The sequence below is a fragment of the Sus scrofa genome, chromosome 12, assembly GCF_054392235.1.
Source record: "Sus scrofa isolate SSC_HxYL_T2T_F1_AM1 chromosome 12, Sscrofa_HxYL_maternal_Yorkshire_Landrace_v2.0, whole genome shotgun sequence".
NCBI classification, from domain to species: domain Eukaryota; kingdom Metazoa; phylum Chordata; class Mammalia; order Artiodactyla; family Suidae; genus Sus; species Sus scrofa.
Genome location: NC_139394.1, coordinates 3386476 through 3399765, shown reverse-complemented (window position 1 = coordinate 3399765; position 13290 = coordinate 3386476). Strand labels below are relative to the sequence as shown.

Here is a 13290-nt window from a genome sequence, read left to right as displayed (position 1 = left end):
TCTAAACACGAGCCCCACCCCCCACCCCGGCATGAGGGGAGGCTAAAGAGGAGCCAGGGCAGTGACCTACCCAAGGCCCTGAAGGCCAAGGGCGAAGGGCACTGCAGACACCTACCATGCATCGGGCGTCACACATGTCCTCAAGCCGCCCGAGGGAGAGAATCAGCAGAACCTGGTTTTACCCAGGTCCCAGCTACACCGAGGCTGTCCCCGCGACCAAGGCTGGCCAGGACTCCCACCCTGGCCTTCCTCACCACACCAGCCAGCCTTCCACTGCCTGCTCCTGAGGGCAGGCCTGCAGACCCCTGTGCTTTTTCTTAATTGGAGACTCCACGCCCGCCCCCCCTGTGGCCCATGGATCCCCCGCCCTGTCCCCGTCTGATAACAGGCACGTACAGCAGCCTCAGCTGCCTTACGGCCTCGGACCTGTCACCCACCTGCCTCTCTGGCACAATGTGGCCCTACCACTTACCTGACCTCCCAAGCCAGAGGTCTTCCTCCCACCCGGAACCTCCCACTTTTTCTGTCACCTCTGCTCTTGGTTGAGTCCACCTCCAAACGCCCAAGGGCCCCACCCTGTCCCCACCACGTCTTGGCTCCAGACCCGACCTCTTCTGGGCCAGCCTGTTGGACGGGTCATCCTCACCGGCTCCTCCACCCCAGCCCCGCTGCACGCACCAGCCGTTAGCCCCGGGGGGCCTGAGGAGCCAATCAGACCTGCGGACTTTTGCTGAGAATACCGCAGGCTCTCTCACCCGAAAGACACACAGAGGCCGGCGTGGCGACGTTCACGTGCACGTGTGTCAACCAGGATGTACCCTGGGCTTTGGCCCTGCAGGCCGCAGCCCACCCACCTGGCCACACTCTGTTCCAAGCCTCCCCTTGTCCCCGAGGCTGCATCAGGTGGAGCTGGCACGCCATCTTCCTGGTGCCACTGGGGCCACCAGCTCTGCGCTGGAGACCACAGGCTGCCTGGAGGAAATGTGGCCTTTGCACCCAGAACCACCAGCTGGGAAAGAGCAACGCAGAAGAGCTAGGGGCTTGCCTGTATGAGCCCTGTGCCCAGGTCTGCAGCACCTCGGGACCACTCCAGCCACTGTGACACGAGCCTCTAGACACAAGGTGGGCTGGGCAGAGAGGCCTGTGAGCTGCATCCGTCTCCCAAGCTCTCCCAGCTGCAGGGCAGCCGCTCTGGCTGGGGTCTAGGTCATGTCTCGGCCCCTGTTCACACCTTGCTGTCCTCACTCTGAGCGGTCTGGCCAAAGCCCCATGGCAACGGGGCAGAGGGTCCCCATGTGTGAGGAGCACGTCTGGGCAGGAGTTCTGGAGCATCACTGGAGGGAAGGCAGAGGGGGGGCTTGGCACCAGAACCCACTCACCAGAAGCCTGCATCCGCCCAGGACCACGCTAGTTTCTGTCACCTGCTCATAGGTGCTGCTTTTGCCATACGTCACCCCGTCACAGGAGTCTGCAGGGATCAGTGCCCCCCGGCATCACCTTGACGTGCAAGACACGTTATCAGCCAGACCCTGACCCTCCTGCTCAGCACAGACGGCCCGCCTGACGGGACTGGCACTGTCCGCGTGAGCCCAGACCGCGCTCCTGCACCAACGCTGGTGCAGCCCACACAGGAGGCGAGGCTTCCGCACCACGGCCTCCCGGACCCAAACCGAGGCCCGGGTCGCCCCTGCCGGCCGTGAGGACAAGTCAGTTTAGTAAAACCTCTGATTTCTCCCTCATCTTTCCCTGCAGAAATCCACACATCACTCAGTTCAAAAAACTGTCAAACGACAAACCCCAGTGGAACGATATAGTTTCCAGGTTGCGATTTAGTGCTCGTGGAAAATCAGCTACGAAGCTCAGGGAGCCACTTCTAAGGATTCCGTCTTCTTAAAATTCAAATAAATGTATGCATTTAAACATTCAAACAAACCTCCTGACTCCCCTTTATCTGTAACGAAGATCTGCTCCTGGCTTTCCGCACAGACAGCTGAAAGCGCCCGACACCCCTTCGTGGACGGGTGACCAGAAGGTGACCAAGGCTGAGTTCGCAGGTGAACCGAGGCAGCAGCCTGGGCTTGGGGTGACCCTTTCAAAGTCAAAGGGAAAAAACAAAGACAGGCAGGACTCACAAAAACTCGTTATTTTATTGCACCGAGAGATCTTGGCGACGGGGGCCCCTCGGCCCCTGGAGCAGGGCAGCAGGTGCCGGGACACAGGCTCTACGCACGCGACCGGGACCCCGGCTGCGAGGCAGGGAGTGAGAGGGCTGGGGACCCCCGGGAGGTGCCCCCAAACACAAAGTTAAATTAAACCTGTATTCTAAGTCAGCCGCGTGACGCTGTTACAAAGGTTCTGATGACTTCTATAGGGACACCTAGGATGTGGGGGCTGGTTTTCTGGGCCTGTCCTTTCCCTCGCAGTTTGGCCAAGGATTCCTGGTGGGAGGGGAGGCCTGGCCTCTTCCTACCAGTGACGAAGGGCACAGATGCGGGCTGGCGCGCGTCACTGCCCAGGAGACCACGGGTATGCGGTCCTCCGAGACGGTCTCGTGATCGCGCGGTGGAGAAAGGAAGAGAGGGGAAATTCGGTGGCAGCAAACACTTGAAGGTTCCTTTTTTCAACTAGAGAATGTGACAAAAATACGGCCGGGGAAACAGTGCCTACTGGAATGAATGCCAACATCTCAGGAGGGAAAAAAACCTCGCCCGCAGAGGCACCTGCCTTCCCTCTCAAGACAAGTGACAAAGCCACCGAGCAGTGGGGTGGGCCCCTCATCTTTGAACAAGGTGTGGCTGACGTGCAGGAATCAGTCCTCTGGGAAAAGGTTCCTGGACCAGCCCAGGCAGGGCTCAGTTTCCCTCCACTGGGACCAGAACAGCCTCAGCTCAGGGCGCTGGAATTATTCTCTACAGCTTTTTAAAGGGAAATACAAAAACAGGGAGAAAAACCAAAAATGACCCACACGAAAAAATTAATGTGTCTCCTCGCACAAAAAGCATGTAACGAAAAGCAGCCTTCGGAGTTCCCGTCGTGGCTCCATGGAAGCGAATCTGACTCGTATCAGTGGGTCGGGGATCCGGCATCGCCGAGAGCTGTGGTGTAGGTCACGGACAAGGCTCGGATCCCGAGTTGCTGTGGCTGTGGGGTAGGCTGGTGGCTGCACCTCTGATTCGACCCCTAGCCTGGGAACCTCCATGTGCCTAACTAAACAAACAAAAAACAAAAAGTGTGTGACACTTTTTCGATACCACTAGGATCCCTCCAGGCGCAGGACGAGCTGCAGAGCAAAGGGCAAAGCTCCGTGAGGAAGAAAGCGGGGGCAGGCAGGGCATCGGGCCTCAGGCCGAGGACGCCACTGGAAGGACAGGAGCCGGTCAGACCCAGGGCCATCTCCCCGCCTGCCGGTCCCCAGAGGACAGGAAGCGCGGGCTGTGCCAAGGGTAGTCTTCAGACTGCCTCTGTACCCCCACCGCTGGGATGCCTGGGCTCCTCCTGGACAGTATCGCCCTCACTGAGGACTCCCCGTCTCTATCGAAGGACAAGTTCGCAGGCGCAGCCTGGGCAAGAAAAAAGTGAGCGTGATCTTGCTGAGTTACACAATCCTCTCAATTCAAAAGCACTCACGAGACGGAGCCAACGGAGCCAGTACGTGCACATTAGAGGAAGGAAACATATTGCTAATGGAAGCCACAGGCCTGGTCAAAAATAAATGTTTTATATCAAGTAGTAAAATAAAAGGAGGCGTCTACCCCAAGGCCACCGCCTCAATACGGACCCGCGGGCCCCTGCAGCTGCAAGCGAGGCCCAGCAGAGACGGCGCGGACTGACAAGAGGCCTGGAAAGCGGCGGGGCCCATGTCATTTCAGCCCCCGCCCCGCCACAGCCACCTGCCCGGCAGACAGTCCAGGGTTTCTTGCTGGGGGGGGGGGGTGCCCCGACTCCACACAGGGAGAGGCAGCTGGGTGGGGCCCGGGGGGGACAGGTAAGGCATATGGAGCCCCCGCCTGAGGAAGCAGGAGGCGCAGGACAGACGGCAGCAGCTGCCGCCAGGAGTAGGGGATGGGTGGCCACCAAGAAGAGCAAATGACAGCACGCTGTCACCTCCGGTGCTCGGGACACACCGGGCAGGCGGGGCCACTGCCTTCCCACCCCCAGGCCCCTGACCAGACGCCGCTGGCCAGCAGCCCATCCCGGGCTCCCCGTCACCACACGGCCCCTGCTCCCCCTGTCATCGTGCGGTTTTGTCACAGTGCGTGTCGTGTCACCAGAGGTCCTGATCCACAGCAGGCCGGGCCTCTGCAGGCCGCCCCCACAGCAGGCCCCGCTGCAGGGCTGGAGCCGGCCGGGCCGGAGTCCATAGCCAGCGGCTCTTCAGTCCAGATGGACAGTCCCAGGAAGGGACGCTGCGTCCCTGCAGGCTGTGGGCAGAGAGCGTGGTTCCTGATGAGACAAACGAGACCCTGGGATCCCGCCGCCCAAGTGCGCGTCCAACACGGGCGACGATGGGGGACGCCAGGTGGAGCCTGGAAACACGGCCTGGTCCGCCTCTGCCAGGGACCCGTGTGTGCATGCCACACCACACACGCCCCAGACACCCTCCCACGCCATGCCACACCTCCCCCGTGACACACACACCCCCCCACACAGCCCACGTCCCTTCCACATGCCACCCCACGAGACACACAGACACCCTCCCACGCCATGCCACACACAGCCCAGGCCACACATGCCCCCCGTAACACACAGGTGCACACACACAGCCCACACCCCTTCCACACTCACACACCACCCCACCAGACATGCACACACACACACACCAGAGCCCACAGCGCACGCCCCAAACTCACCTATCTCGACAGCAGCGAATTCAGCGGCGATGGCTGAGGCTGGCAGCCTTGGCTGGGTGAGTCACGGACCAAAAGTTCCGTCTACTCTGAAGTTTCTGGAAGGCGTTGAAGTTTCTTTTCTTTTCTCTCTTGAATTTTTTCACTTTCTTTTCCTACGTCAAGAATCGCAGGTGTCACAACTCCCTGAAAGCGCTCCCCCAACGTGGGTTGCTCTTTTCCAGGTGTCTGCTATGTGCCAGCCACATGCAACCTACACCTGCAGGCTCAGCCTCCCACGGCCCCACTTCACTGTCGGAGGAGCAAGGGTGACGGGAGGACAGAGGTCCTGCCTGTGGCCCACGGCACCCGAGCCCGGCCGCCTGCCTCCAGCCGCCCCCTTGGCCGCTTCGCAAAACTGCTGCCACTTCAGATGGCCCCCAAATTCCCAGCCTCCTGGCGCCTCCGGAGCAGAGCGATCCCCCCGTGCTCCCCCAACCCTGCCCCCGCCAAGCGCCACCACATGTCACCTTGCCCCGGTCGAACGCTTCATCCCAGTCATCGATGACCGTGGCCGCACGGGCCAGCCTGCTGTCCTGAACGGCGTCCCGACTGACAGCGGACACCTCGCCGTCCCACGTCAAAACTGCAAACCAGACACGGCCACGTCGGGACCCGGGTGGGTCCCCGTGGCCCCGCGGCTGCCCTTCCAGAACCAAGCTGCACAAACTAGGCTGCTCTATCCTGACCATTCCACGTGTGTGACGGCCTCCTCTTGGCGAACATGGACCCGCAGAGAAGGCCCGGGGGAGGGTCAGCGCGGTCTCCGGTGGGCGACCGTCCGGATCCTGTCACTTAAACGCAGACACCGCTAACTCTCCGAACCACCTACCTACAACGTGGAGCTCTTTTTAAAGCCACGCCCTCACTGAGAAACAAAGCTCTCGTGCTTTCTCTCCGAGTCTGAATTAGAGAAGAAATACGTCTGAATAGGAACTCAGAGCACGAGCGCTGGACGAGCTGTTCCATCTACGTCCCCCCCTCCCACCCCGACTCAGGGCCTCTGAGGCCCACCCGCCCGCACCCCCCCCCCCAGCCCCGGCCCCCAGGACAAGCTTTTCTGGACCCCTCCCTGGACAAAACCCGCCTTCGGGGTCCTGACCTTTGTGTAGTGGCTGTGGGGGTCGGAGGGTACGAGGGGCCCTCGCACTCCTCTCCCCATCTTTAGAGCCGAGAGACCCCTGAGCACAAGCCTGAAGCCACAGGTCCATTCCCAGGGTCTCTACCACCTAAATAAGCCAGAAGTCCAGGCCTAAAACCAGTACCTCTCCTCCCGTAAGCTTTATCTGATGAGTACTTCAGCAATTCCTGGACCACATCAGATTCCTTCTCTCCGTCCCAAGATACAAGAGGAGTCTGTCCCAGCCCTGTAATCAGAGGAACATTTATATAAACCTAAAATAAATCACCATAACAGAAAAGAATACACACAAAAAAAGGAATGCACAGGTATATACAACTGAGTCCCTTTGCTGTACAGCAGAAATGAACACAACACTGTAAATCAACTATACTTCAATTTAAACAATGAAATAACCAGGAGTTCCCGTCGTGGCTCAGTGCTTAACGAATCCGACCAGGAACCATGAGGTTGCAGGTTCGATCCCTGGCCTTGCTCATTGGGTTAAGGATCTGGCGTTGCTGCGAGCTGTGGTGTGGGTTGCTGACACGGCTCGGATCCCACATTGCTGTGGCTCTGGTGTAGGCTGGTGGCTACAGCTCTGATTAGACCCCTAGCCTGGGAACCTCCATACACTGTGGGAGCGGCTCAAAAAAAGGCAAAGAGACAAAAAATAAAAAATAAGTAAAAAATAAAAAATGAGATAACCATAAAAAATAAATAAAATAGGAGTTTCTGTCACGGCTCAGTGGTTAACGAATCCAACTAGGAACCATGAGGTTGCGGGTTCAATCCCTGGCCTCACTCAGTGGGTTAAGGATCCAGTGTTGCCATGAGCTGTGGTGTATGTTGCAAACGCGCCTCGGATCCTGCATTGCTGTGGCTGCGGTGTAGGCCGGCAGCTATAACTCCGATTTGACCGCTAACCTGGGAACCTTCAAATGCTACAGGTGTGGCCCTAGAAAAAAAGACAAAAATAAATAAATAGACAAGTAAATAAACCACCAGGGAAACGGTCACACACCTTATGTTTACAACAGCAGCACAAATCTCGCTAATGATAAATTCTCTAAGGGATGTGAAAAGCAAGCTCTTCTGCCTGTGGCAAGGAAGCTAATGACTATTCTTTATCAAGAGAATAGGCTATTAGTCCAAATCAACTCTGAGACAGACGATGAAATTCCCTCCAGTGGTTAAGAATCCTACTGCAGGGAGTTCCCATTGTGGCTCAGGCGTTAAGAACCTGACTAGTATCCAGAAGCATGTGGGTTCGATCCCTGGCATTGCTCAGTAGGTTAAGGATCCAGTGTTGCCAGGAGCTATGGTGAAGGTCACAGACCAGTTCAGATCTGGCTTTGCTGTGGCTGTGGTGTAGGCTGGCGGCCACAGCTCCGTTTAGACCCCTCGCCCAGAACTTCCACATGCCACAGGTGTGGCTATTAGAGAAAGAAAAATAATGATAATCCGACTGTAGTGGCTCCGGAGGTGTGGGTTCGATACCCGGCCCAGCACAGTGGGTTAAAGGATGTGGCATTGCTACAGCTGTGGCTTAGATTCAATCCTGGGCCTGGGAATTTCCATACCCTACAGGTATGGCCATGAAATAAGACAAAAAAGAAAACCCAAACCCAAACAGAAAAGCTACAGGCAGCAGGGAGCCCTGGCTCTAACGGAGGAAGGGAGAGAAGGAGCCCCACACGGCGGCCCCTCACCAGCAGGGCATGGACTCGGAACGGCCAGGGCAGCAAGGCCCCCACCCCCGCCCGCTGCAGCTTCAGGGCAGCCCGACTCCCAGGCCCGTCCCGGGAGAGCCTGGCCACCCAGGACACCTGCAGACAGCACTGCCTGCCCCTCTCCCAGTGGCCAATCTGGCAATGACCTGGTGCCCGCCCCTCGGGTTCAGGGCCCTGAGCAGGACAGTGCTCGCCTGCCCGCAGCCTGCCCCGCCGCCTTCTCCAGCTGCTCCTTAGCTCGGCTCAGGCCTGGTGGTCACCCAAAGCCACCTGCAACCGTCTTGGCCATGAATGCCCACCCCCATTTGGGGACTGTGAGCAGGCTGTTGGGGGTCCCTGCAGCCCCAGCACCTGTCCACCGGCACCTGCGGCTTTGCACTGGGGGAGGGGGGTAGCCTCAGCCCCGCGGCCCCGCAGCATCTCCCGCTTGGCCAACATGCTCACAAAGTGACCCCCTGGTCTGATGACCACTCCGTCTGACCTTTTGCCCAGTGACACCCTGGCCACCTGACATGGTTATTCCTCAGTGTCCAGCACTCAGTGCTTTGCAATGTAATTAAACTCTACGTTAGTTCACGAATTCGTTTCTCAAGAGTTTAATAAAACATAAGCCAATCCCCAGGGGCCTGTGCGCCCTGGAAGCACGAAGACAGCTGGATTCCCACACGGCAGAGCCACCCAGGACCTGGGGGCCCTTCCTGAGGAGCTGACCTCCCTACCTGGGTCCAAAAGACATGGCCCGTCGGGGCGCCTGGTCAGCCCAGGCAGCCAGGAAGGCAGGAGAGATGAAAGAACATGAACAAGTCACCTGGGGGGCTCGGCCTGGGCAGGGCCACAGCACACAGAGCCCAGCAGCAGGAGGCCAGTGAGCCTCAGAAAAGCCCAGTGCAAGGAGAGGCAGAGGGAGGCTGGCTTCCGAACCCAATGCTCCGAGTCCACGTGGCACAGAAAAACTCCAGGCTGTGTGGCCCAAGAGTCATTTAAGCGGCAAGGTTTAGATGGAACAGCCCTGCGTCAGGACCTGTAGAGCTGCCGGGCACACCCCCGGTCTGCTGGCACTTTCAGCTGAACGACCTGCCAGGGGAGGAGGCTGTGGCCCAAATGGGCAGACAGCTGCACGTGGGCAGAGGTAGGCGCTCCCCTGCAGGCCCTCCCACTGCACTGCACCTGCCTCTAGGCCCCCGGCAGGCCCCAGCCCTGCTCCCCGACCCCCCGCTTCCACCCAGTGCACACCTGTGGGCTCCCCGGGGCCCTGGCCGTTCATAGCCAGCAGGAGCAGGCTCCCAGGGACGGCAGCGCTCCTGCCCCTCTGGCCTGTGGACTGGTTCTCGTCTGTGTGCTGCTGGGACTCCTCCTTCCTTTTTTTCTTCTTCTTTTTCCTGGGTGATGCTGCTGTGGTCTCTGGCAGGACCGCATCCGAGAGAGAGCAATTCCTAGAGGTCAGGGCCAACCGTCAGCTCCAAGCACACCGAGACCCGCACCCCGCAAACCTGGATGGCATGTGCCCTGGCGCTGTAGAAGAGCCCGAGGGACACGCCCGAACCGGACCAGGACCGAGCGGGCGAGCTGTGCCTGGCCACTGTCCAGAGAGGCGCTTGTGTGTTCTCAAGCCTGAGCCTGGCCTGGCCCACGTGACCTCCCGGCACGGCCAGGGCTGGCGGGTCTGGACCCGTCCCCATCCCCCGGGACACCCGATGACATGGTCACGTCCCAGAGGTCCCCACTGGGCGGGGACGGAGAGCGGCCAGTGGAGGGGCAGGCCTCCTCGCACTTACCCGCGCCGAGGCGGGTCCCTGGCCAAGGCTTCTCCGCCCAGGCCCTCGGCTCCCTTCCGCCTCCTCTTCCTGCTATTCACTTGGTGGCTGTCGCTCACACATCCCCCGGGCCAACCGCTGCTCCCCAGGCGCCAGCGCTTTCCTTGCTGCTGTCCGCCCTCTTCCTCCCATCTGTCCGCTGGCGGCTCCGGCCGGCCCTCCTTCCTGCGCTTGGGACTCCACGGCTGTCCCTGTAGCAGCCCCTCCTGCGGGGCCGGGGAGGAGGCGGCCACGTCCCCCGTGTGCTTCCTCTTCCTCCTTCGCCGCTTCCCGGGTGGGGCCGCCGCGGCCGTGCAGGTCTCGCAGCCCTGGTCCTCGGTCTCAGCCATGCAGGGCTTCCGCTTCTTCTTACAGGGGCTCTGGGGGGGCTCGCTGGCCTCTGGCGGCTGGTGGGGAGGGGCCTGGAAGCCCCCATTGACCTGAGGCAGGGGCGCAGAGGCGGACGAGCAGCTCTGTGGGTCTGATGTCCTGAGAGGCTGGGGGCTGCTGGGCAGTGACGGGGGCCGGGGGCCGAGGGGGGGCTTCAGATGGCTGGATGGTCTGGGAGCAGGTGAAACAGCCCTGTGGGGACAGTCAGGCAGTGAGGACAGGCTGGGCCCTCCCGCAGCCCCTTCCCTTTCAGGCGAGGACTTTAAATGGTCCTCCCCGTGAACCTGAGAGACCCATTACTGCATCCAAGTCAGAAAACAAGGCGTTCCTGCCATGGCTCCGGGGTCAATGAATCCGACTAGGAACCATGAGGTGGCGGGTTTGATCCCTGGCCTCGCTCACTGGGTTAAGGATCGGCATTGCCGTGAGCTGTGGTGTAGGTCGCAGATGCAGCTCCGATCCTGCGTTGCTGGGGCTGTGGTGTAGGCCGGTGGCTACAGCTCCGATTAGACCCCTAGCCTGGGAACCTCCATATGCCAGGGGTGCAGCCCTGAAAAGCAAAAAAAAAAAAAAAAAAAAAAGAAAGAAAGAAAGAAAGAAAAAAAAAAGAAAACAAGCCAATGACAAAATTCAAATGTTAAGATCAAAGTTAACAAGAACTGCCACGTATCTCTCAGTCCCTTGTCCTCAGGCAGCTCCGAGCACCTCTGCAAAGCCCAGCACTGACAGCTGGCAATAAAAATGCATTCAGAGAGGCAAGTTCTGCTGGGCCCTGACGGTGCAGCCTCCACAAGTCTCCAGGGGATGGAGCCCAGGCAGTGAGCCTGGCCAGGACGGCCAAGCCCACACACCCTCTGCTAGGACTCTCCTAGGACTTTCTCCCGAAATGGGGTTCAGGAAAATGGGGAAGGTAGACTTCCCTCCCAGGTTACACAGCACGAGGAGTGAGGAGCCAGGCCAGACGCTCAGTGCTCGCTCCTGGCTGCCCTGTGACCGTGGAAAGGCCAACTTTCCACTCAGAGCCGTGACTTTCTCATCTGCCAAGGAGTGACCACAACGCCCATGTCCAAGGGCTGCGGAACTGGACAGGACTGCTGCAGCCGCATTGAAACCAGGACAGACTCTGACGGCACATCCCAACCGCGCCACTACGTCATGTTACCCCGCATTTTCTAGAATCAATAAAACACTAGAAGAGTTCCCGTTGTGGCTCAGTGGTTAACGAATCCGACTGGGAACCATGAGGTCTCTGGTTCAATCCCTGGCCTCGCTCAGTGGGTTAAGGATCTGGCACTGCTGTGGCTGTGGTGGAGGCCGGCGGCTACAGCTCCGATTCGACCCCTAGCCTGGGAACCTTCATATGCCGCGAGTGCGGCTCTAAAAAGACAAAAAGGCAAAAAAAAAAAAAAAAAAAACCCACTAGAGATTCTGTGTCAAAGAAACGACAGCCAAGAAACCCTCTCCTCTTTCTTCCCCGTCCCTAGCTGCCACAGGCCTTGCCAGCCTCAGCCCCCAGCCCTCGCCTCTTGGTGGTTCTAGGCTTTCTGCCTGGGTGCACCGAGGGACATGGCACCCTGCAGGCCAGGCGGCGACAGCCCAAACCTCCAGAGGGGCGTCTACCCAGGAGCGGGAGAAGCCCCCACGGAACCAGCCGGGGGTGCTCTGAGGGCCAGGGAGACAGACCCCACCCCACCCAGACGGGGCAGACCCCTCCTTCTCTCCCTGTCATGGGGCCGGGGGGACACCGGCAGACCAGATCACAGCCCACCTGTCACCACAGGCACGTGGCAGATGAATGGAAGATGAAGACAAACGAACAAAGCCAGGACTGCCGAGGCCGAGCTGCCTCTGACCCGCCGAAGCCCCTGGAGCAGGACAGAGGAGGGGCAGGCAGAGCTGCGCGCGGTCCAGCGCCCGCTCACCTGATTGTGCTGCGAGGCCAGGTGGAGGCGGCCGCGGGGTGAGCGGGTTTCCGGGGGTGGGTGAGGTCGGAGGACGGAGAGAGGGGAGGTGGACGGAGGTCACTGCTGGCTGCCCTCCGCAGGGTGCTGGCCTGCAGTTATTGACATAAATAAAAGCTTGGTGGTCTAAAAAAGGTTGCCGTGAGAGAAGAGGGAAAACGAAAATAACATAACGTAACATAAAAAACAAAAGAGCCCAGAAGGGATGAGGACAGAAGGAGAACAGACAGGGGAGTGAGGGCGGGAGAACGGCGGGAGAAGAATCAGAAGTGGTTTTGGTTAGAAACAAAAAGGAGAAAAAGAAGGAAGTTTGAACAAAAACCTCAGCACTGCGATTCCACCCCAGAGCTCCGAGCTGTGCACAGAGGTGCAGCCAGCCCGGACCCCGTGTGTCCCTGCCAGGCGCCTGTCCCTGCCGCCCTAGGACACCCACTCACCAACGGCGGACCTGTGCGGCCCTGGCCCTGTCAGAGGACGAGCCTCCGAATCCCGCCCTCGCCGGGCAGCCCCTACAGCTCGGCCCCTCGGGTGGCCAGATGCCTCCACGCCACTGTCGCACCCCCAAACTAACGTCAACCCCCCTCCCGCACCCCCGGTGACACACGTGCGGGCCCAGCCTCCCCATACCCACCTTCTTGGCGGAAAGGGCCAGCTTTTTGGCCGGTGGAGGAGACATGGTGTTGGCGGGCTCGGGCGCAGCGCCGCTCAGGATGGGGCACTTGGCCTTGGCCAGCCTGGCATCCTCTTGGGCTGGCGGCCCCCTGGAGGGAGTTCCCTGAGACTCGCAGAGGTGGGTGCTTCCGCCCTGGGGGGCCTGGGGGTTCCTGGCGGGGCCACTGCCGGCTGAGCGCTCAGGGCTGGAGCCGCCGGATCCCCTCCTCTCAGCAGCGGAGCCCCCATCGCCCGCCTGGGGCCCAAGCCCGTTGGCGGTCCCGGGGGCCAGGGGCCGGGGCGAGGGGGAGAGGCTGGCCTTGCCGCCCCAGGGGCCCGGCCCTCGGCCCTCACCCCTGCTGCCTCCAGGCTCGCCAGCCCCTCGGGGCCCCTGAGAGGGTCTGGGTGGCGGGGAGAGGGGCGGAGGCGGGGCTGGTTTCTTGACTTTCTTTCCAGGCTCCTCCAGAAGGGTGGGCGCGTGGGTGGGCGTTTTGGAGAGTTTGGGGGAGGGGGACCCCACAGGTGGCTTTGGGGGCGCGTATCCATTCTGAGGCTTCAGGCCCGACACGGAACCATTCCTGGCAACGGGCACCCCAAGCTCTTCGGGGGTCTGTGGCTTCTTCATCATCGCAGGGTCTGGTCTCTGAAGAGAAGCAAAGCAGAGGATGTGTTCAGAACCGGAGGGAGCCTGGCTGGCAGGGCGCCAGGGGGCAGGTCCAGACCAATCGCTTACACGATACACCATACAGACACCGT

The 13290-nt window shown here is 60.2% G+C and overlaps 1 protein-coding gene across 19 annotated transcripts in view; it reads right to left on the bottom strand.

The window, feature by feature from the left end:
- Positions 1-2128: 2128 nt before the first annotated feature.
- Positions 2129-13290, bottom strand: part of USP36 (ubiquitin specific peptidase 36) — a 39533-nt gene continuing 28371 nt past the window's right edge. For 14 of the 19 annotated variants that reach the window (XM_084983401.1, XM_084983408.1, XM_084983413.1 and 11 more), the window contains 8 exons: positions 12515-13177; positions 11845-11975; positions 9515-10114; positions 8973-9172; positions 6152-6253; positions 5357-5472; positions 4851-5002; positions 2129-4421 (listed from right to left, as the gene is read on the bottom strand). In XM_084983401.1, the coding sequence (XP_084839527.1) occupies positions 4871-5002; positions 5357-5472; positions 6152-6253; positions 8973-9172; positions 9515-10114; positions 11845-11975; positions 12515-13177 (1944 nt within the window). In that variant the 3' untranslated portion in view covers positions 2129-4421; positions 4851-4870. Of the gene's footprint in view, positions 4444-4850; positions 5003-5356; positions 5790-6151; positions 6254-8972; positions 9173-9514; positions 10115-11844; positions 12010-12514; positions 13178-13290 lie in introns of those variants that run through there. The other 5 variants (XM_084983406.1, XM_084983415.1, XR_014820630.1 and 2 more) reach the window with 4 other exon arrangements.